General features: G+C 39.9%; 1 protein-coding gene across 7 annotated transcripts in view; it reads right to left on the reverse strand.

Annotated features, from left to right (window-relative positions):
• Positions 1-8412: 8412 nt before the first annotated feature.
• PLCB4 (phospholipase C beta 4) overlaps positions 8413-24912 on the reverse strand; it is a 524177-nt gene continuing 507677 nt past the window's right edge. For 6 of the 7 annotated variants that reach the window (XM_077485485.1, XM_077485488.1, XM_077485482.1 and 3 more), the window contains 3 exons: positions 17219-17305; positions 16535-16571; positions 8413-11267 (listed from right to left, as the gene is read on the reverse strand). In XM_077485485.1, the coding sequence (XP_077341611.1) occupies positions 11179-11267; positions 16535-16571; positions 17219-17305 (213 nt within the window). In that variant the 3' untranslated portion in view covers positions 8413-11178. The remainder of the gene's footprint in view (positions 11268-16534; positions 16572-17218; positions 17306-24912) is intronic. The other variant, XM_077485487.1, reaches the window with a different exon arrangement.

Genomic DNA, 24912 nt, shown 5'->3' on the forward strand with positions numbered 1-24912 from the left:
ACACAGACCTTCTTAATTCATTTGGCTCACTTCCCTGACCCAAAAAAGCACACCGTACTATATGCCCCTACCCTCCTCTTTGAAGAGGTTGAGCGGTGTCATATTTCTACTGGGGCTGCTTATTATGAGGGGTTCCCACCATCCCTGTGCTGTGCTGACTTCCTCCTGGGTGTTCTTATTATGAGGGGCTCCCACCATCCCTGTGCTGTGCTGACTTCCTCCTGGGGGTTCTTATTATGAGGGGATCACACCATCCCTGTGCTGTGCTGACTTCCTCCTGGGGCTGCTTACGGTGCTGCTGTCAGCGCTGTATGTCACGGAGCTGCTGTCAGCGCTGTATGTCACGGAGCTGCTGTCAGCGCTGTATGTCACGGAGCTGCTGTCAGCGCTGTATGTCACGGAGCTGCTGTCAGCGCTGTATGTCACGGAGCTGCTGTCAGCGCTGTATGTCACGGAGCTGCTGTCAGCGCTGTATGTCACGGAGCTGCTGTCAGCGCTGTATGTCACGGAGCTGCTGTCAGCGCTGTATGTCACGGAGCTGCTGTCAGCGCTGTATGTCACGGAGCTGCTGTCAGCGCTGTATGTCACGGTGCTGCTGTCAGCGCTGTATGTCACGGAGCTGCTGTCAGCGCTGTATGTCACGGAGCTGCTGTCAGCGCTGTATGTCACGGAGCTGCTGTCAGCGCTGTATGTCACGGAGCTGCTGTCAGCGCTGTATGTCACGGAGCTGCTGTCAGCGCTGTATGTCACGGTGCTGCTGTCAGCGCTGTATGTCACGGAGCTGCTGTCAGCGCTGTATGTCACGGAGCTGCTGTCAGCGCTGTATGTCACGGAGCTGCTGTCAGCGCTGTATGTCACGGAGCTGCTGTCAGCGCTGTATGTCACGGAGCTGCTGTCAGCGCTGTATGTCACGGTGCTGCTGTCAGCGCTGTATGTCACGGAGCTGCTGTCAGCGCTGTATGTCACGGAGCTGCTGTCAGCGCTGTATGTCACGGAGCTGCTGTCAGCGCTGTATGTCACGGAGCTGCTGTCAGCGCTGTATGTCACGGTGCTGATGTCAGTGCTCTGTATTACGGTGCTGCTGTCAGTGCTCTGTATCTCCTGCACCCTCTTGTTTGCCTACCCTGGTCCCTGACCTTCCCTCTCCTCCATTGCCTTCATTAGCTCCATAGTCCTGAATTGTCAGAACAATTTCCCAAATAAAAAAAAAATGCTTGTAGTTATCGATCCCAAATTCACCTCATACATGTATTATGCTATTGTCCAGGTGGTGGGACTACGTGCTACCCCCTAATAATTACCCCGTGGCCGCAAATTCGACCTAAAGGTTTGCGAAATTCGCCTCCCATTGAAGTCAATGGAGCCCGCGGCGAACGGTCGTTTTCGCGAACGTTTGTGTCCGTTCGCGTTTCGCGTTCGCGAAACGTCCCGTCGGAAGTTCGTCCATCACTAATTAAGAATGTGGTTTGGATTACTTAAAATGGAACAGTAATATTTATCAACAATATGCCTCAAGAAATATATGATACATTAATTCCTCTGTATTAGAATGATGGAACATGGTAAGAGTTTTGTAGACTGTTGCCATGCCATCTACAATACCTGATTAATCAAAGCATTGCTTGGATGTGGATTCCATTGTCTGTAATGTAGGAGACAGACCATTTGCCAATTTAGAGAGCTCCTGCTATTATGTGAAGGTGTCCTGTGTTTATAACTATGATATTGCGTGTTGTGTCTCCTGAGCTAAAAGATGGCAAGGCTGACCTGAAAGGTCAAACCTCATCACCTAGACTGGGTAAATGACTAGTTAATTAGCTCATGGTAATTTATGTTTCTAGGTAATTGGTAGGGTAATATGATCAGGAGGGGGGAATCTCCTTCAGAATTGTATATAAGACTGTATTCTTGTTCTAATAAAGATTCCATGTTCAAGCTGTGTAACTGAGCTAGTCTCATCTGGTTCTTAGTTACAATATATGGGCTGTAATATCTGATATCTGAAGGTCCAGATTGGAGGAAGCAGTGTACTGACGGAAGCACTCAAGTGGAGTGCAACAGGGTTCCATGACAGTTGCCATTCCACGAGTGTGCGCAATTTTAAAGCGTGACATGTTAGGTATCTATTTACTCTGCGTAATATCATCTTTCACATTATAAAAAAATTGGGCTAACTTTACTGTTTTGTTTTTTTGTTTAATTAAAGTGTATTTTCTCCCAATAAATTGTGTTTGAAAGACCACTGCGCAAATACAGTGTGACATAAAATATTGAAATGACCACCTTTTTATCAGAGATCCTAGAGATAAAGACAAACAAAGGGCCACATCTGGCCCCCAATTTGGAGACCACTGCCTTAGTGCAAGACGAAGCTCTGCTGCCTTTGCCTCATCCAATCACGTCTTAGCAAAAATACATTTTTTTTCTATTCACATTTTTTTCCCCCTTAATTTTCATTTACTAAGCTAAAAGAAAATTCCACTGCCAAATAAAAATTCCGTTGTAAAGTGAACAGCCTATTTGCCTTTAGTAAATCAACCCCTACATGTCCTAAACCAGCCAACGTAAATTACTTGACTGTGCATGTGTTCAATCTGCACCCTCAACTAAATGAGACAACCTAAAAAAAAATTGATTTAATTAAGAAGAAGGAAAAACATCCAAAATAAACCACAGTAATTCAATAAAAAAAAAATAAGGAATTTACCAATAAATTTTCAGTTTGAATGTTTATTTCTAATATCATTAAAATTTTAAAAGAAATTTACACTCCTGTTTGACATTATTTTGCTTCTACGGCAACAATACAAGTGATAACGATAATAATAATAAAAAAAAAAACAAAAAAAAAAAAACAAAAACAGTTCCACATAACGGATTCAAAAGTACCCACAGTGACCTTTTTCTTAAGGGAGCGTAAAAAATTGACAAACACACAGTGGGAATAAAACAGTAGTTTGCACACACAAGCAGAAAACCCAGGGGTGGGGGTGGGGATGGGGGTGGGAGGATTTGGGCACCAAAGGCAATTTTGAGTAACTGGAAGACCATGACTAGTAATTAGTGAGTTGAGGCACAGAAAGGTAAATTACTATTACGACTTCGAGCATTGCTACAATGGGGAGGGGAGCAGTGGTCTCTAGGTCTATGCATAAAACATACAACACATCGATTATTATGGATTACCACTCCGTCAAAGATGGACAGCCAGGGAGGTCTGTAATAGTAATTTGTTATTATTTTCCTATTTAAGGAGAATATTTTATTTTATTCCATGTACATTTTGGATAAATAATTAGCTAAATCCCATATCACCATTTTTTATTTTATTTTTTTGCCATATATAAAGGAATCGTTTTTACGCCTATGAAAAAGGAATATAAAAGACAAGGTTCTGGGTAATAAGTGAGCTTAGAACAAATGGGGACATACAAAAATGTGTTTCAGAACACCGAAAATTAAATATTTTGTCTCTACGTTACAAGAGTTCCCTAACACAGTCATTCCTGCAACGACAAAATGGATATGTTGCTAGTAAGGAACTAGTACTGTACATGCACTTGTCTGTAATAAAAGTACACCGCAGGCTAAGGGACCATGCAAGTTTAACTCCTTAGTCAACCATTGGGACAAGTACTCAAACAGAAAACATAGATCTTCTTTATAAATTCTGCATACATTTTTTTTTTTTTCTTTCTGTAAAATGATTGTACAAAATCACAGGAATAAAACAAAAATGGCCATAGAACTGCAATAAAAACAAGAAATCAAAATAAAAACATCATTTTAAAAAACCTGGTATGTTGTGTCACACGTTAAAGTGTAAGTTCACCTTTTGCAGCTCAACAAATGTAAAAACTGCAAGTGCATCACACGTGCTGATACAGTTCATTTAGATATATATGCTTAGTTCTCAATATATCTTATACATCCCTATTTTTAGATGACTTGTATTTAACATGACCTTCTTTATTGTGCGGGTTGGTATATTGGTGTATAGTTTTTTTTTTTTCGTATACAATGGGTTTCTGCACATACACAGATCACTGACAACCAGAATTTTTAAAAAGTAAACGGGGTCAGACAGATCTAGGAGAGTGAAGGGGGTCATGAAAATGGGGAGAATATAACCTAAAAAAAAAAAAAAAAGAGCAATGCACAGCAAACACACTATGTGGCCAAAGGTTTGTGGACACCTGGCCATCACACATAGATGAGCTTCTTGGATGTCCCATTCGAAAATTATGGGCATTTATATTGCGTTGGCTCCCTCCCCTTGGTGGGAAAACATTTGTGGACACCTGACCATCACACCTAGATGAGCTTGTTGGACATCCCATTCCAAAACTATGGGCATTTATACTGAGTTGGCTCCCTCCTCATGGTGGCAAGACATTTGTGGACACCTGACCTTCACACTTAGATGAGCTTGTTGGACACCCCATTCGAAAATGATGGGCATCTATACTAAGTTGGCCCCCTTCCCTTGGAGGAAAGGCATTTGCCGACACCTGACCGTCACACCTAGGTGAGCTTGTTGGACATCCCATTCCAAAACTATGGGCAATTATACTGAGTTGGCTCCCTCCTCTTGGTGGCAAGACATTTGTGGACTCCTGACCATCACACTTAAATTAGCTTGTTGGACACTCCATTCGAAAATGATGGGCATCTGTACTAAGTTGGCCCCCTTCCCTTGGTGGGAGGGCATTTATGGACACCTGACCATCACACTTATGCCGCGTACACACGGGCGGACTGTATGGCGTACTTAGTCCGTCGAAACACATTTCAGCGGACAGTCCGCTCGTGTGTGGGCTTCAGCGGACTTTTTCAGCGTGCAGTCTGGCGTACTAAGTATTTCGGATTTTTCGAAATTCTGTCCGTCGTAATTTGGTTTCAGCGGACAATCCGCTCGTCAGTAGGCTAGTTCGACGGACTAAGAATGGCGCATGCTCAGAAAGGATTTACACGGCGGAAGGGTGCTTTGCTGTGTATTGGACTTCCTATTTCTAGTCCCGTCGTACGCGCTGTACACGTCATCGTGCAAGCTTTCGACGGACTGTTTGTGCATCCGTGTGTGGTCAAGTCCGTTCAGTCGAAAGTATGACGGACTGTCCGTCGGGTTGTATGACGGACTAAGTACGCCATACAGTCCGCTCGTGTGTGTACGCGGCATTAGATGAGCTTGGTGGACACCACATTATAAAATGATGGGCATCTATACTAAGTTGCCCCCCTTCCCTTGGTGGGAAGGCATTTGTGGACACCTGACCCTCACACCTAGGTGAGCTTGTTGGACATCCCATTCCAAAATGATGGGCATTTATATTAAGTTGGCCCTCTTCCCTTGGCAGCAAGTGAGCCACCACTCTTATTGTAAGACTTTCTACAATTTTTGTGTCTGTGGGAAGTTGTGCCCATTCAGCCAAAAGAACATTTGTAAGATCAAGTACCGGCATTGGATGAAAAGGCCTAATAGAAAAATAAGTCACAAGCACTTGACTAAAAATCAAAGAAAATGGTATGTCTTTTTTTTTTTAAATGTCACATAAATCACATTTTGCCAATGTTTTGTGGCCTCACAGGTCCCTTCCCAGTGATCTTGAAGTATCATTTTAAAGAACAAAGACATTTTGTTCTTTGATCTTCAGCTAAGTGCTGGTGACTCCTTTTTGGTATGAAAAGACCTGCTTCGTAATTGGCATTACATTAAACCCCCGAAGGTGTTCAGCAGGGTTGAGGTCATGGCTGTGTGTAGCCTATTCAAGATCCTCCATACTAAACTCTTCAAACCATGTCTTCATGGAGCTGGCTTGTGCATAGGTACAATCATGTGAGAACAGAAACTATATGAGATTGCTTCATATCCCATTCCAAAACTATAGGCATTTAAACTGAGTAGGCCTCCTTTCATTCTAATGAATGGCAGCCTCCACTCTTCTGAGGTTTTTATTTTAAAGGTTTTGGAGTATGTATCTGGAAAATGTGCCCATCCAGAGAACATTTGTGAGGTCAGGTACTGATGTTGGATGAAAAGACCTAAAAGAAAAGGAATCCCTGTTTCTGTCCACATACCTTTGGCCATATAGTTCATAATAAAGTCAGATTTTTTTTATGAAGGTGAACTTAAGCTTTAAAGAGAATTGGTCATGAAAGAAATACCTATGATTCCACTAAGAATGTGGTTGCATGGCTCGCTACATGCTTTGGCTCCACTGCTTTGGGAAACACTGATCCAGGCAAGTATGCCAACTGTGCCACCCAAATATTTAACCTGCATACTTGCTGTGGGTCTGTGATCAGTGGATGGATCAGGATGACAACCAGGCAGCTAGCATTTTCCATAAGGGAGTCTGGAATGACAGCACAGGTACCTCTCTCTACAAAATTTATCTCGAAACTAGCTGAAACACATCATGACTGAGGGCCTTATGGTCTTACACAGAAATTTGGTGCCAGTGTTACATGCAAATATCATAACAGTAGTGTTTAAAAATGGTTTCCCCCTGCTTTAATACGGATATATTCTACATTATTTTGAGTACAAGTATATATAAATACTTTATACATCTTCACAGTTACAAACGTTTCCTCTCCCCCACGTCTTGCCGTCTTCGAAACGCAACATAGCTATCTCTGCATCACACACGCGAGACTGCAGTTTTTCTGTACAATATTGGATGTAAACGTTTCTTAAAGTGCGAACCGCATGATCCTTTTAACATGTGAGCACTGGTTTCATTGAGCACATTTGCTTCTAGTATTTTATTGCTCTAAAAACATTAGTCAGAAAAATATCTGAACTCTTCTTCATCAGGGAAAAAAAAATAAAAAAATAAATTAGGCATAGTTAATGGTAAAGCACTTTGCTACAAGTTTCTTCTAATTCAAGTACTTCTTCAAAGAGATAATATCTCAATCATAAATATATTTTCCTCTAACGATTTATACATCTTTGGTGCGTGGCGGGCAAACACACGGGAAATAATAAAAAATAATAATACGTTTTTTTACTTGGAGACTTTCCCCCCCCAAAGGTAAATACAAGCAGGTACAGCAAAACTCTTGTAGTCATCTCTCTTTAGAAAATGATCTTGCAATAAAAATATTGCACAGTTGTGTAGACGCTTGATTACAGAACGATTTTAACCTCTTTGTGGGTTTCCCCCCTCAGGACCAAAGCAGCAAATTTATCAGGCGAGTTCTCGGTCCAATCAAAGTCATTATCAGCTGAAAACAGCGGGCTCAATTCACAAAGCTGATTTGCTTTTGTTTGACCGTTATTTCCCTGACCGCACCTTATCTCAGTTTTAAAGGGTGCACACTTTTTTTTTTATATGTAGTGGTATGCAATTTACATTTATGTAATTACCAGCACTACTACTATATAATATTATCAGTTATTTTGTAAAGCCAATTTAGAAAGTTGACCTCACAAGTTAGCATCAGACCTTTACTAGGCATCACTGCACTCTTCGGGACCAAATTTAAAAAGGAAATGATCCACATGAAAAATAAGTATCCACTGTAGTGATTGTGAATCCAAAAAAAAAACAAATGTCCATAAGTGCCTTAATAGGGAATCTTGAAAACTCCAAGCTCTTATGCGATGTGTGCGATAGATAACAAACAAAACCTCTTACCAGAAGAGATGGACCCCAAATTTTAGGGATCGAAAGCGCTTGATTCAAATGTGATCAGTTGCAGTGCTCCATCCCATCAGCTCTATCAAGAGACCTGGTAATGTTGGTTGCTTCCCTTGGATATGGAAATGCTTCCAATATATATTCAAATGTTCCAAACTACAATGATTGCCTTGCTAAATGCTCGCCAGCACAAGGAGACACCAAGAGGAGAGAAACTCCATAGTGCAGAATGTTTAAGAAAATTTATTGAACAGTTCCTTTGCACTATACAGAGTAAACAAAAGACTTCAGCACAAAAACACAAAGCCGCGGCCCTTGTCCTGCAGGCTTGAGCGTGGTGACGTCACAGATAGTAGCTCCATCTGATGCGTTTTCCCGTAAGAGCCATTGACCGGGACCGGAGGCTATGATAATAACTGTTAAATAAATGTTCTTAAACATACTGCACTATGGAGTTTCTCTCTTCTTAATGTCTCTTTGTGCTGGCGAGCATTCAGCAGGGCAGTCATTGGAGTTCGGAACATTTGGATGTATATTGGAAGCATTTCCATATCCAGGTGAAGCAACCAACATTACCAGGTCTCCTGATAGAGCTGATGGGATGGAGCATTGCAGCTGATCACATTTGAATCAAGCGCTTTTGATACCTATAATTTGGGGTCCATCTCTTCTGGTAAGAGGCTTTGTTTGTTATCTATCACACACATCGCATAAGAGCTTGGAGTTTATATATATATATATATATATATATATATATATATATATATATATATATATATACACACACATACACAGTAATGCTTGTAATGCTTGTAATCCAAATTACTCGTATAGCAAAGCGAGTTTCCCCATAGGAAATAATGGAAACTCAGATAATCCGTTCCACAGCCACTGCTTGCCTATGCAGTACAGCATGTGGCCAGAGGTGTGGAGGCAATGGAGACACTCGGAAACAAATGGAGACGCTCTGAGACACTCAGAGACGCTCCGAGACACTAGGAAACTGAGTGTCTCCGAGTGTTTCTGAGCGTCACCCCACCTCTGGCCAAATGAGGTACTGCATACCTCAGTGGCTTGTATCCTGCTCGTCTTTCGAGATAATGCTCGCAAAGCGAGTAAGGATTTAAAAAAAAATAATATCTCGTATTGAAAAACGCTTGTTAAACCACGTTACTCGCAAACCGAGGTTCCACTGTACATATAAATTAAATTTTATAAACTTTTTGTGTTGGGTACCTCCGAAATTTGACAAATTGCTTTAGGGTTACTGCTGTATGTACTGTCAGATTTACTACACTTATATGGTGCCGATTAACATGGAGGGCTTTTCTTCCTATTTAACAGTCAAACACATGTGATGCTGCTGATGTATAAATTGTAAAATGGAAGTGTCACATTCCATTTTAAGACTGATATGCATTTTTGATGTAAGCTTGGGTTCGTTTGCGAATACTTAAAGAAGAATTCCAGGTATGTCAATTTTTACAAAGTTCCATTGGTTCAGCTTGAACCAGTGTAAGTATGTGTATAGTATGTGCCATATCTGTGGTATCCCTCTAAAAGCTGGAAACCACTATTGTAGACACTGCTACTCCAGTGATCTTCACTACTTACTGGGTCCACTTCATCCAATCAAAGAGAACGTTGCATTAATTTAAAAAATACAAATGGCGCCCATGCCTAATAGACGACCTGCTGTGTTCAGTAAACAGCAGGGAAGCTGCTCAAGCACGGGACCTGGAAGCTAGTTGAGATCACTGGAGTAGGGATGTTTACTACAGTAAGTTCCAGCTTCCAAGGGGATCCCACAGGGTTGATACATACATAAATACTTACATTGATCCAAGCTGGACCAATGTAACTTGCCATAACTGCCATACCTCAAATTCAACTTTAAGTGGTGCTAAAAAAAAACAAAAAAAAAAAAACACCTCCATCTTTGTGAATTGAGCCTAATGCCTTTTCTGGTAACTGCTAATGTCATCTTGACCATAAGGCTATGCAAAAACCAAGGATTGCAACCTGCAAACCCAGGATAGGTATCAAGCTGCAAAAGGGGACCACGTGGCCTGTGGCTGCCCAGAAGGGGGAAACATGAAACTTTTGGAAAGCCTCGAATGGTGCACAGCAACAAAACACGGCACTCTATAGGGTAGAAACAGCTTCAGCTCGGCTCCGTCCAGGCCAAACCCCAGCGCGTTTCGTCCCACCTACAGGGTTTAATCATGGAGGACCTCTATGACTAACCTCCGTGGGCAGGGTGAAATGTGTTGGAGGATGATGGAGTTGAACTGAGCCTGCTTTTATTTTAGTGAGCGTTGGGATTTGTGCAGCATTTGGGTCTTTCTCTCCTTTTTTTTTACGTTGCATGCATTGAGCCAGGACGGGCCAGCACCCTCTGTGTGAGTCACCAGATTTGGGCACACAGGAACCTGGAGCTCCCAGTTCTTTTGTTATGAAACTTTTGGAGTTGGAATTCACCCTTTTGTTTTTGAAAACTTAAAGTTGTCGAGCTCAGATATGGTCTGGCACTCTTGCGAAAACCCACTGCGAAACGCGCTCGAGCTGCAATGTGCCCAGCTCCATTTGCCAACAGTAGGCCAGAGTTCAGCGTACATCTGCACGTCCTAAGCATGGCAAATTCAAAACGAATCCACTATAACAGATAAAATAGATATATAATAAAAAAATAAAAAAAGAAGAAAAAGCTGACTTTCTTGCTGCCCACGCAAGAACAAGAAAATCATTTGGATCCAGCCGGCGATTCAAATTTCCCATCAGCAAACACCCTCCTCCCTTTCACCACTTTGTTCTCCGCCTCTTTCCTCATCCTCAGTATACAATTTAGTTGAAATGCTAATGTTCTCCAAGCACTGGCATTTGGGGAGATTTACCGTTTAGAACACTTTGTGCTTTCTGGCTATTGTCGAGGCGGCGCAATGCATTTTCTTCTTCAATGCGTCATGCTATCTCAAAGCGTGCCACTTAGCCTTCCAAATAAAGCCATGCTCATTAGCCATTCTAGAAAAAAAAAAAAAAAAACGCCATGCAATACAATTGGGATTAAGTCCCAGAGAAACAGCAGATTCTTCCGCCTGCCTTTGTTTTTCGTTTACCCCATCGTCCTTCGCACCTTCCGGCAAGCGTAACAGTGTTGCAGCTATCAGTACAAAAAAAAGATCAAAATTCACTCCTATTTCTGGTTGCTACACTGGCAATAGTTTTAAAAAAATCACTTAAAAAAGTTAAAATATTTGCAAATAATATTAGAATATTAACATACCATTTGAGTATCAATAAAAAATATTTATCTTTTTTTTTTTCTTTTTTTTTTTAACCTTTATAACTGTATAATTGTATTTTCTGTATCATAAATAGTGCAGTGCTCAGAATGTTAAAAGGGAATTATGCCAGTCTTAAAATCTCGCCAAGACAAAATAGGGGTCTAACATAAGAGCACACTTCATATTCAGTGTCTGTGGTCGTTAAAATGTACAGTGTTCTTGAAAGGACAGTAGATTGCTCGACTTCAGTTTGCGTTTTGCAGCTTTACACAACTGTTGCAGGCCTGCGGTCCATCTCGGCTTCCAGTTTGACCATCTGCTGGATTTCCTTTGCCTAGGGGCCCGGAAAGAGGGGGGAAAAAAATGTGATCAGTACAGCATGCAACGCACTGCTGTCTCATGTTACAAGGATTATCTGATGGATGTTATTCGTTCCAAGAACAGCATTTGTTACATAATCGGGTTAAAAAAAAAGAAAACATAAGTCTATCAATTCAACCAAAAGAAAAAAATAAATGCATAAAAAAAAAAAATTATAATAATAATAATAAAAATAAATAAATGGAATACCTCCATATATGCAATATACCCACAGTTGATCCAGAGGAAGGAAAAAACTCAATAAAGCTCCAGAAGGGAGGAAAAAAGTCATTATCGATCACCCGAGAGGCAATCAGATATTCCCTGGATCAACCATCCCTAGTGCAGACAGTCCCCGAATACTCTGCTATAGGCTTCTACCCCAAGGTGAGCTGAAAATGATGATTCAAAAAATAGAAGGGGAGCCTCTCAACTCCTAGGAGTCTGAAATGGGTTTATTCATGTTACCCAATACAAAATAAATCCACCATATTCCCTTTTTAAGAGTTTCACTTCATCCAGAGCTTAGCCATAAAGGCTCTTCACATTTCGCTCCATCTGGAGCTTAGTCATAGAGATTCTAGATGTTTCACCCTATCTGGAGATTAGTCATGGAGACTACGTGTTTGACTCCATCCAAAGCTTAGTCATAAGAGACTACATGTTTCACTCCGTTCGGAGCTTAGTCATAGAGACCCCCGTGTTTCACTCCATCTAGATCTCCATCTAGAGCATAGTCATAGAGACTCTAGACATTTCAGTCCATCTAGGGCTTAGTCAGAGACTCTAGATGTTTCACTTTATCCGGAGCTTAGTCAGAGAGACTACGTGTTTCACTCCACCTGGACCTTAGTCATAGAGACTATGTGTTTCACTCCATTTGGAGCGTAGTCACAGAGACTACATGTTTAACTCCATTCGGAGCTTAGTCATGAAGACTATGTGTTTCATTCATCTGGACCTTAGAGACTACGTGTTTCACTCCACTTGGAGTTTAGTCATAGAGACTACATGTTTTACTCCATCTGGGCCTTAGTCATAGAGACTATGACTAAGCTCCAGATGGAGTGAAACACGTAGTCTGTATAACTAAGCTCTGGATGAAGTGAAACACGTAGACTCTATGACTAAGCTCCAGATGGATTGGAATGTGTAGAGTCTACATGTTTCACTCCATCCAGAGCTTAGTTATAGAGACGTGTTTCACTCCATCTGGAACTTAGTCATAGAGACTACACATTCCACTCCATCTGGAGCTTAGTCATAGAGTCTACATGTTTCACTCCATCCAGAGCTTAGTTATAGAGACTACATGTTTCACTCCATCTGGAGCTTAGCCATAGAGTCTACGTGTTTCACTCTATTTGAAGCTTAGACATTGAGACTATGTGTTTAACTCCATTTGGAGCTTAGTCATAGAGACTATGTGTTTCACTCCAATCGGGGCTTAGGCATAGAGACTACGTGTTTCCCTCCATCTGGAGCTTAGTCATAGAGACTACATGTTTCACTCCCTCCAGAGCTTAGTCGTATCCATCTGAAGCTAAGTCATAAAGGCTATGTGTTTCACTCCATCCAGAGCTCAGTCATAGAGACTACGTGTTTCACTCCAACTGGAGCTCAGTCATGGAGACTATGTGTTTCACTCCATCTGGAGCTTAGTCAGAGAGACTACATGTTTCACTCCATTTGGAGTTTAGTCATAGAGACTACATGTTTCACTCCCTCCAGAGCTTAGTCGTATCCATCTGAAGCTAAGTCATAAAGGCTACGTGTTTCACTCCATCCAGAGCTCAGTCATGGAGACTATGTGTTTCACTTCATCTGGAGCTCAGTCATGGAGACTACGTGTTTCACTCCATCTGGAGCTTAGTCAGAGACTACATGTTTCACTCCATTTGGAGTTTAGTCATAGAGAATACATGTTTCACTCCATCCAGAACATAGCCATAGAGACTATGTGTTTCATTCATCTGGACCTTAGTCATAGAGACTATGTGTTTCACTCCATCTGGACCTTAGTCATAGAGACTATGTGCTTCACGCCATCTGGAGCTTAGTCCTAGAGGCTATATGTTTAACTCCATCCAGACCTTAGTCACAGAGACTATGCATTTCACTCCATTTGGAGCTTAGTCATAGTGACTATGTGTTTCACTCCATCCGGACCTTAGTCATAGAGACGTGTTTTACTCCATCCAGAGATTAGTCATAGAAACTACGTGTTTCACTCTATCTGGAGCTTAGTCATAGAGTCTACGTGTCTCATTCCACCTGGAGCTTGATGGATTGAAACGTGTAGAGTCTTTATGACTCCAGATAGGGAATAGGGTAGTAGGTGGATTTATTTTGTATCGGGTAACTTAGAAAACCTATTTCAGACTTTAAGAGTTGAGCTGCTCCACTTCTATATTTTTAGGAAAGCATACAGCTTTTTTTATTTAAAAAACAATCTATTGAGCTGGCCAGAAGCTAGTGGCAAGAGTAGAATATAAAGGGGATGGCTGAATTGACTTCTCCATGTAGGAACTCAACACACACACCACCTCCTATAGTTCCACTGGAAATAATATCTAGAATGTTATCCTGTTGAATCCTGTGCCTGCCCATGAAACGCCACTGTTATAGAGCAGTGCCAACTGCCACTCAAAGCCTGTTTCTTTAAAAAATACCCTTTAATGTGTACATAAACCCCCTAACAAAGACTGAATCTATTGCAGCTTTTCAGTCCATAGTGGCTGCATTACTTTTATTTTTCAGGCTTTTTTTTCTTGTGGTGATCCTGACAATAACACACTTCCTGCCCTTGGGTGACAACGCAGAAGATAGCTAGGATGGTGACAACATTGTTTGAAATTTCAGTTTGGTGAAATGTTACTGTGTTTGCAAGATTTCTGTTTTCCTATTCTATTCCTTTATTTTCTATTTTGTTCGGTTTTATTCTATTCAAATTAAGAAGATGGCTATATTCGTTCTATTTTATTCTATTCTTTATTTTCTTTTCTACTTTTTTATTCTTTGATTTTCTATTCTATTTTATTTTATTTTCTATTCCATTCCTTTATTTTCAATTCTATTCTTATCTATTCTGTTTTATTCTATCCTATTCCTTTATATTCTATTAAGCAGCCTACGTGGAAATCTTCATCTTATTTCGCTTTTATACCTTACTATATTTACTGCAATATGTTTTCATTTTGGAATTAAAATTAATTTTCAAATTCAAGTTCATTTTCAAGTTTGAATTCGGATAATTCGTTTTGTTGTAATGTTGATCAAAAATAATTAAGATGATGATTTCTACTTATTATGTTTGTGTTGGATGGAGGTAGATCCATCAGATCTCCAAATCATAACATAGTGAAAGAAAACAAAATTAATTTTCGGATTTATTTGTTATGCTTTTATTTTCTATTCTATTCCTTTATTTTCTATTCTATTCTGTTCTATTCTGTTTTATTCTATTCTATTAAGCAGCCTAAGTAGGAATCATCATCTTATTTCACTTTAATACCTTACTAGATTTATTGCAATATCTTTTTTATTTAGAATTCAAATACATTTTCAAATTCAAATTCATTTTCAAATTTGAATTCAGATAATTCGTTTTGTTTAATGTATACAAAAAAAATAATTAAGGTGATGATTTCTACTTATGTTTGGATTGGATGGAGATCCATCAGAATCTCCAAATCATAACATAATGAAAGAAACAAAATTATTTCGGATTTATTCGTTATGTTATGTTTTGAAGATTCTGATGGATCCACCTCAATCCAACCCAAACATAATAAGTATAAATCATCATCTTAATTGTTTCACTTTTAAACATCACTGAATTTATTGCAATATGCTTCCATTTCTTATGTAGTGCATTTTTTATAATAATGAAAAATGGAAACGCAACAAAACAAAATCGATCCGAATGAATTTAGATCATTTGTTATGTCATTATGTTTTTTCGAAATGCTTTAAACATTAACAAAAGCTCTTAATGAAACAAATAAATTTCTTTGAAATTCGTTACTATTGTTATTCGGAGATTTGAATACAGTCAAATAATGAAAATTCTGTCCGATTTTTTGGTTTGTAACGAATTGTATTGCACGTCAGCAGGGACGGCACCCTACACAACCCGTGGTTTCAGGAAAGAAAATCGTATCATTATCTATGGCTGGCTTAAGAGAATTTGCATTTGTTTTTTGGGGGAAAAATATACCGTACATGCCTGCAAAAACAAAATTATTACTCAAAATATGGCATAAAATTAGACATGTGCACTGCTGAAAAATTTGTGAGTTTTAGTTTCATTCTTTTTTATATTTTTTTTTATTTTTTTTTTCAGGTCATTCGTTATGATTGCAATTCGTAAATTCGAAAATTTGGAAATGTGTAAATTCGTAAATTCGAAAATTTGGAAATGTGTAAATTCGAAAATTCGAAAAATTGTAAATTTGTAAATTCAAAAATTCGTAAATCAGAAAATCCGAAAATAAGAATGAAAATTCAAAAGAATAACTAACGGACTAACTAACTACTAATAACTATTAAATTATAGGTCTTGGATTTTCCTTTCAAATTTGGTTATTAGTGAACGAATACGAATTTATCCAAAGTTACAAATTATCTGAAATAACGCATGCCGCATCTAAACAAATGGAACGTAACAAATTAATAATAAATAATAATAAAAAAATTATTATTATTATTATTTATTATTAATTTGTTTTGACCATTCGTTTAGATATGGCATTCGTTATTGCGGATAACTCGCAACTTCAGATAAATTCTTATTTGTCACTAACAGCTAAATTTGAAAGGAAACTCCAATACATATAATTCAATAGTTAGTGATAGTTAAGTTATTATTCATTAGTTATGATACCAGATTTTCGAATGTTCAGGTTTTCGAATTTACAAATTTTTGAATTTACAAATTTTCGAATTTACAAATTTTAGAATTTACAAATTTTCGAATATCCTTAAAAAATTTGTTAAATGAGTTTTTCGTCAATTCGGATATTTCCGAATTAACTAATTTGTCGAAATGTCTTAAAAAACTAATTCGGAACGAAGCGAATTGCACATGTCTATGTAAAATTATACTCAAGGAGGTTCAGAAAATTTGACAATCAAAATGTGTTATTTTATCATTATTTAAATATATTTTAAATTAATTTATACATTTTGAAAAAAACATAAGTAAATGAGAAGAAAGGGAGATGGGGGGACAAGCCATACCTTGCGAGTTAGACACTGCATGACACGATTTCAAAAGCTGTTTGTACAAAAACAACAAAAATTGTCAAAGTTATGCAGCATGAAATGAAGCAAATAAAAGACACAAAAGAAAACAAAAAAAAAAAAAAAAAAAAAACACTTAAGCCTGAATAATGCATGAAAGAGCAGGACAGTCACATGATGAACGCCATGGTTTAACAAGGGCCAATGGGCTGTTGGAATTAGAATATAAAGCTAGAGGCCCCCTGCTGCCCATTGGGCCAGACATTTCCTGCTTGAAATATCCTCATCACAGGGTCAACCCAACAGCGTTATCGCATGTGCTACGCATCTTATTATGCGTTCTGTAGTTATTTTACAAAAAAAAAAAAGAAAAATTCACATTATAAAAGCACACGGGGGTCTATTTATAAAACATTCGTTGGACAAACTTTACATTTTGGCTATAATTTCTCTAATAGTAATTTCTTATCTGTTTAGCGCCATCCAGTGGCCAAAAAGCAGAATATTTTCTCACTGAGGTATTTGAGAAAACGATACCACATTTTGGCCACTAGATGGAGCCGGCGACCACAGGGATTCACCTATTAGAGAAATTACGGACAAAATTCCTGCGGCAAATACGTGTGACATTCGTCCGGCGAATGTTTTAGGAATAGGCCCTATGGTGTTACCGATCTGTACCTGTTCATTCTGCTTATCCAGGATCTCCAGGTGTTCTAGCTGGGCTTTTTTCAGCAGGTCCATCTCCTTTGACTGTTTCATTGCAAGCTGAAAAAAAAAAAAGAGACTTAATTTCAAATAGTCAAAAAAAATTAAATCTGCAAATGTTTTTGTTTGCATTAAAGTGGTTGTAGACACTTACATATGCCTAGTGAAGTGCCTGGCCTCAGGTGATGCGCAGAGATGAAACAAATCCTCCTACATGCAGGGGCGGACTGACAACTCATGGGGCCCCCGGGCAATAGAAGATTATGGAGCCCCCAGGCAATCAGAGATTATGGGGCCACACAGTATACACAAACACACACACACAGTATACACAAACACACACACACACACAGTATACACAAACACACACACACACAGTATACACAAACACACACAGTATACAATCACACAGTATACACATAGATGTACACACAGTATACACAGACATGTTTCTATTGGCTGAGAAGGTACCAGAGAGGTGGGGCAGCTATGATCTTGGGATTTTTAGACCAAAAGGATGTTGGTAAGGGATAGAGACAGATGTAAAAAAAAACACAGATTTTTACATACTGTCCCTGAGGCTGGCAACCCTGATGGGGCCCCCTAGTGGCCCGGGGGCCCTCGGGCAGTGCCCGAGTGGCCGAATGGTCAGTCCGCCCCTGCCTACATGTTATTGTACCTGTAAATCAAAGTGTGGAATTTACACAGCTTTTCTGAGCTTTAGAAGGCAGGGGGTGGATGTCACGCCATAGAGCAGAGTGCTGAGTGTAACATGAGACCTGAGTGGAGGGAAAGGACACCCCCCCCTCTATGCAGCCTCATAGGGAAACATGCACAGCTATGGCTGTCAATCACCTGCCGCGTGCTGGAGGGGAGGCAGGACCATTTAATGGGAATGTCCGGGGTCGGCATAGACTGTCAGAAGTGAGTCATACAGATAGAGGAATGAGAGAGGAGACGGAAATCACACTCAGTGCTTTGGATCCAGGCAAGCACACACAGGAAACGCTCTGTTCATTTTTCATCCAGAGGTTTACAACTGCTTTAATAATTGTGTTTTCTTAAAAAGGAACTGCAGTCTGCTCACATCATTTGTGATAAAAATATCTTTGCCATTCTGAAGCTTCCCTCCAACAACTTTGCATATTAGTTTATATATACTGTGATTCTTTACTTGCCAAATATGCTGCTGAAATATCCCTCCACTGAGTCTGGCTGCAGCCATTTTAACTGTGGGCAGCTGAAGCTGCTGCCTGTTCACTTCCTGGATTTACAAACCTCCAGCTCTGCAGCTCTCATTGGCCCTCTTATGACTCACCCCCCCCCCCCCCTTCCCTTTCTGGCAAACTCTCACGAGGGTGAGAGAGAGCTGTGCATGACGTCATAAGCCTAGGCTGATGACCAGACAAGAAACAGGAAGTGGGCTGTATAAGGGATTTACTGGCCATAAAAAAAAATCCAACGTTTTACTGTCCAAAGTTAACCACTTCGGCCCCGGAAGATTTTACCCCCTTCCTGACCAGAGCACTTTTTGAGATTTGGCACTGCGTCGCTTTAACTAACAATTGTGCGGTCGTGCGACGTTGCACCCAAACAAAATTGACGTCCTTTTTCCCCCCACAAATAGAGCTTTCTTTTAGTGGTATTTGATCACCTCTGCGTTTTTTTTAATTTTTTTTTTCGCTATAAACAAAAAAAGAGCAACAATTTGGAAAAAAACTATTTTTTTTTACTTTTTGCTATAATAAATATCCCCCAAAAATATATAAAAAATATATATTTCTCCTCAGTTTAGGCCGATATGTATTCTTATACATATTTTTGGTAAAAAAAAAATCGCAATAAGCGTATATTGATTGGTTTGTGCAAAGGTTATAGCGTCTGCAAAATAGGGGATAGTTTTATGGCATTTTTATTATTACTCTTTTTTACTAGTAATGGTGGCGATCAGCGATTTTTATCGTGACTGTGACATTATGACGGACACATCGGACACTTTTTGACACATTTCTGGGACCATTGTCATTTATACAGCGATCAGTGCTATAAAAATGCAGTGATTACTGTAAAAATGTCACTAGCAGGGAAGGGGTTAACACTAGGGGTCGATCAAGGGGTTAAATGTGTTCCCTAGTGTGTGTTCTAACTGAAGGGGGAAGGGTCTGTGTAGGGGAGATGACAGACCGCTGTTCATACTCTGTATGAACAGACGATCTCTCTCTTCTCCATGTGCCCCCAAGCGATCGCAGGTGATTGCGGGCGCCGGGCACTCGCATTGGCACCGAGGGGCGAGCAGGCGGCGTGCACGCCTCCTAGTGGCCACAGGGCGAAGCGACGTTACATAAAGTCGTTTCGCCCAGCCGTACCATTCTGCCGCAGTAGAACTGCGGCGGTTGGTCGGCAAGTGGTTAAAACAATGACAAGGGCAGAAGATTTAGTAGATGGAAAGATGAAAAAATGACTGAAGTTCCACTTTAAGAACATCTGGTTTAGTTTCACATTAATACATGAGTGACAGCACATCCTTTGACAATTCTTCTGCTTTCCCCATGACTCAGAATCCAGAAACCTCAGTGCTGCACTGGATGAAAGATGGAAGGGTCTGTCAGGAGTCCAGAAACTCATTGATCTTTTATACACACTAATTACAAGCAAACTGATCACAGGTGAGGATGGTTACCTTTAATAGCCATTCAAACCCCTTTGTGTCAACTTGTGTGCATGTCATCAGTGCAAAATCACCAGGGTAGGTAAACTGCCATTGATGCAGACAGCAGGACTCAGCCCCGCCCCCCGTCTCCTGTGTCACTGGATTTGATTGAAAGCAAAGGGAGCCAATGGCTGCTGCTGCTATTAATCTATCCAATGAGGGCTGGAGCTGCTGGGCTCATTCCCGTCGATGGAACGATCGGGTTCAGGTAAGTAAAAGGGCTGCATAGAAAGCATTAAGGTGAAAAGCCTCAAAAGGGTATACAACCCCTTTAAAATTCATCAAAGTGTATATTTACTTGTACCTGCACAATTACTGTGTGAAATAACAAACTGCAATGACCACCATTTTATTCTCTGGGGTCCCTGCTAAAAAAAAAAATATAAATATATATATTATATATATATATATATATATATATATATATATATATATATATATATATATATATATATTAGGGCTGTGGAAATTAAAGATTAATTCCTCGATTAATCGATACATTTTTTTGATCGATCAAAATTCTTTTGATCGGTACTCACCTCTCTACCGGCTTCCGGGTCTTCAGGGAGTTCCGTCGGAGAGCCGGTGACGTCACGGACATCGACATCACCGGACTCTTCCCCCCCTTCCCCAAGTGCCTCCATCTGCTAACAAGTCCGGTGACGTTGAAGTACTGATTGAACGTAACGCATACGGGGGAAGGAGCTAATGACCGCCATTTTATTCTCTGGGGTCTCTGCTAAAATATATATATATATATATATATATATATATATATATATATATATATACCCTGTTTCCCTTAAAATAAGACCTAGCGTGATTGTCGGTGTTGGCTGCAATATAAGCCCTACCACTCAAATAAGCCCTACCCTGTTTCCCCCAAAAATAAGCCCTACCCTGAAAAGAAGACCTACAAGGACTTTAACTAGGGCTTATTTGGGGGGTAGGGCTTTTATTGCAGCTATCACCGACAATCACACTAGGTCTTATTTTAGGGGAAACAGGGTATTAGGGCTGTGGAAATGTGGAAATTAAAGATTAATTCCTTGATTGAATTTTTTTTTATCGATCAAAATTCTTTTGATCGCTAATCACCTCTCCGCCGGCTTCCGGGTCTTCAGGGAGTTCCGTCAGTGATCCGGTAACGTCACGGACATCGACATCACCCGACTCCTCCCCCTTTCCCCAAGTGCCTCCATCTGCTAACAAAGGGAAGGGGGGAGGAGTCCGGGGGATGTCGAAGTTCTGATTGAACGTAACGCGTACGGGGGGGAGGAGCTACGCATGACGTCACCCGCTGCTGCCCTATGGAACTAACACGATTGTCGGCTTTACATGCTGTGTTTTTATCATCTTTATGTGAGTAGTTTGTGTTTGAACACAAAAATAAAATCTTATACTTAAGTATACCCTGGCATCCTTGCTGAGATCTAAGGAGATGTGAGAGAAGTTTATGGTCCGTGTTAACCCTTTTGATACCCGCTTGCATGACCACCTGTTTGCACAGGGGTCCATGCCATAAGGTGAGAGTGATTAGTTAGCCCGGAGGTGGAGGGATTGTCTCACTACTGTGGGAAAAAAATGACTTACATCAGTGCTACAGTTTGAATTTAAAACTTATTTGTGTGAACTGTGAAGTTCAGTCATGGATTGTGGAAACAAACTAGTGTCGGGTGAGTGTATACCACATTTACCACTGACTAATGCAGAGCTGCAATGCAAGGAGATCAGCTAAAAGTAGTTGGATCTCTGTGTGCGGTAATCGAAATTAGTCGATTAATCTATTAAAAAAAAAAAAAAAAAAACTATTAATCGAACACGAAAATTTTAATCAGTAACAGCCCTAATATATATATATATAATGTTTGGGGGGTTCTAAGTAATTTTCTAGCAAAAATGCATAGAATGCAAAGAAAGCGTGCCAGAGAAGTCCCAGTCTTCTAGTGGTTAAATATACCCCTGCAAAGGTTTTGTTATACCTGTTCAATAGGTGCAATAAACACCTGTTGATCCTGCCAGAAATCCACTGAGATTCCAGCTTCCTGTAGTACGGTAACAATGCTGCACTGAAATCTCATGCAGTGTTATGAGCCTTACCCAAGTTCTTCTCAGGCCGGCGCTGTCTTTGCTCGGGCATCACCCAGGGTCAAGATCTACTTCCATGACGGCTCAGAGATAACACAATCCTGTAAAATGTTCCTGCGCAGTTCCGGGCTGTGTTCACAAATGTCTGACACAGATCGGCCCCTGCTCCAGATTCTCACCTTGCAACGTGATTACGATGTTAACAAAGTTACGATTATTGATTGATTTATTATTATTGATTGATTATTAATTAATTGAATGATTGTTACGATGTTAACAAAGTTACAATGTTGGAGTCATATCGATGGGGGAGGGGAGACTCAGCTTGCAACTTGATTACGATGTTAACAAAGTTACGATTATTGATTGATTGGTTATTAATTGATTTTATTGATTGCTACTGATTACGATGTTTAAGTAACAATTTTGAAGACTTATCAATGGGGGAGGGGAGACTCAGCTTGCAACTTGATTACAGTGTTAACAAAGTTACGATTATTGATTGATTTATTATTATTGATTGATTATTAATTAATTGAATGATTGTTACGATGTTAACAAAGTTACAATGTTGGAGTCGTATCGATGGGGGAGGGGAGACTCAGCTTGCAACTTGATTACGATGTTAACAAAGTTACGATTATTGATTGATTGGTTATTAATTGATTTTATTGATTGCTACTGATTACGATGTTTAAGTAACAATTTTGAAGACTTATCAATGGGGGAGGGGAGACTCAGCTTGCAACTTGATTACAGTGTTAACAAAGTTACGATTAGTGATTGATTTATTATTATTGATTGATTATTAATTGATTTGATTGATTGCTACTGATTACAATGTTAACGAAGTTACAATGTTGGAGTCGTATCGATGGGGGAGGGGAGACTCAGCTTGCCACTTGATTATGATGTTAACGAAGTAACGATTATTGATTGATTTATTATTATTGATTATTATTGATTGATTATTAATTGAATGAGTGTTACGATGTTTACAAAGTTACAATGTTGGAGTCGTATCAATGGGGGAGGGGAGACTCAGCTTGCAACTTGATTATGGTGTTAACAAAATTACGATTATTGAATGATTTATTATTATTGATTATAACTGATTGGTTATTAATTGATTTTATTGATTGTTACTGATTACAATGTTAACAAAGTTACGACGTTGGAGTCTTATTGATGGGGGAGGGGAGACGCAGCTTGCAACTTGATTACGATGTTAACAAATTTACGATTATTGATTGACTTATCATGAATTGATTTGACTGACTGTTACTGATTACAATGTTAACAAAGTTACGATTATTGATTGATTTATTATTAATTGATTTGATTGACTGTTACTGATTACGATGTTAAAGTTACAATGTTGGAGTCTTATCGATGGGGGAGGGGGACTCAGGTTTGCAACTTGATTATGATGTTAACAAAGTTACGATTATTGATTGATTGCGAGCTTAACAAAAATACAATGTTGGAGTCTTATGGATAGAGAGGGGAGGAGGGGAGACTTATGCCGCGTACACACGATCGGAATTCAGGCCAGAAAAAGACCGATGAGAGCTTTTCATCGGAAAATGCGACCGTGTGTCCGAATTTACCGCCAGCCAAAAATTGATAGCATGTTCTCAATTTTCCCAACGGAAAAACTTTCTATCGGTAATTCCGATCGTGTGTATGCAATTCCGACACACCAAAAATCACGCATGCTCAGATTCAACTACGAGACAGAAGCTATTGGCTACTGGCTATTGAACTTCCTTTTTCTAGTCCCGTCGTACGTGTTGTACGTCACCGCGTTATAAACGATCGGAATTTGGTGTGACCGTGTGTAGGTAAGACAGCTTGAGCCGAATTCCATTGGAATTCCATCGGGAAAACCATCACTGCTTTTTCCGATGAGAATTCCGATCGTGTGTACGCGGCATTAGGAAATGCTTCTTCCTGCCTGCAGCAAAATGATGAGATCCCCTTATCTAAAGGTAAGATTACTAGATTAGGACTCAGGGAATGCTTTTTAGGGATAAAAAGGGGGGCAGCATGGGGCTGATTTATTGTGTGACATGTCAGGAATGTATTCACACAGATGTGTAAAAATGCTGACCGGTCCCCTTTAAATGATTCCACAGCATTCACTACCATGTTTACATTTTATTAGCGGGTGCAGATCTATTGATACAATAAAACAACCTTTGTACTTTGTATATCATCATATTTGTATACAGTGTGTATGTATAAATCCTAATAATTTGTATATCAGGGCCCCTTTAAATGTCATGGTTTTTAATTAAATAATGTAAATTAAATCAATCTTTTTTTTTTTTTTTGCTTTCCTTAATGGCACTCACAGTCTATTATTTTCTAGTTAGAAATGTCACAGGAAAAGAGATTCTACTGAGCGGCATACTGACAGGCTCAGGTGGTTGTCATGGAAACATTAGCGGCAACATTATTCTTCATTCTACATCTATTCTTGTTCTTGATCAACAATTCTCAGCACAATTTCCCATGTTGTTACATTCTGTGGAGCAATCGGGTTTTGTGTATCAGTCTTATGGATTTAAGCAGACAGATGCATGAGAATACGATGTACAACGGGGGGTCATAAAATACAGCCGAGTGATAATGGGGCAATGGTAATGTAGTCTGACAATGATCATATCCAGCGCGTTTTTTCCTAAGAGAATAGGTGCAGGTACTCCGTCCTTCCAAGTCACCCCTTGTCTCCGCCCCTCTACCCACCCCCAAGCACCATCCCTTAGTTCCACCCCTCCCCCCCCCCCCCCCCCTGAGCACTATCCCTTAGTTCCACCCCTGAGTATCATTCCTTAATTCCAACCCCTATCCACCCCCCAGCACC

The sequence above is a fragment of the Lithobates pipiens genome, unplaced genomic scaffold, assembly GCF_037356315.1.
Source record: "Lithobates pipiens isolate NorthernLeopardFrog02 unplaced genomic scaffold, aLitPip1_a1.2 Scaffold_18, whole genome shotgun sequence".
NCBI lineage: Eukaryota > Metazoa > Chordata > Amphibia > Anura > Ranidae > Lithobates > Lithobates pipiens.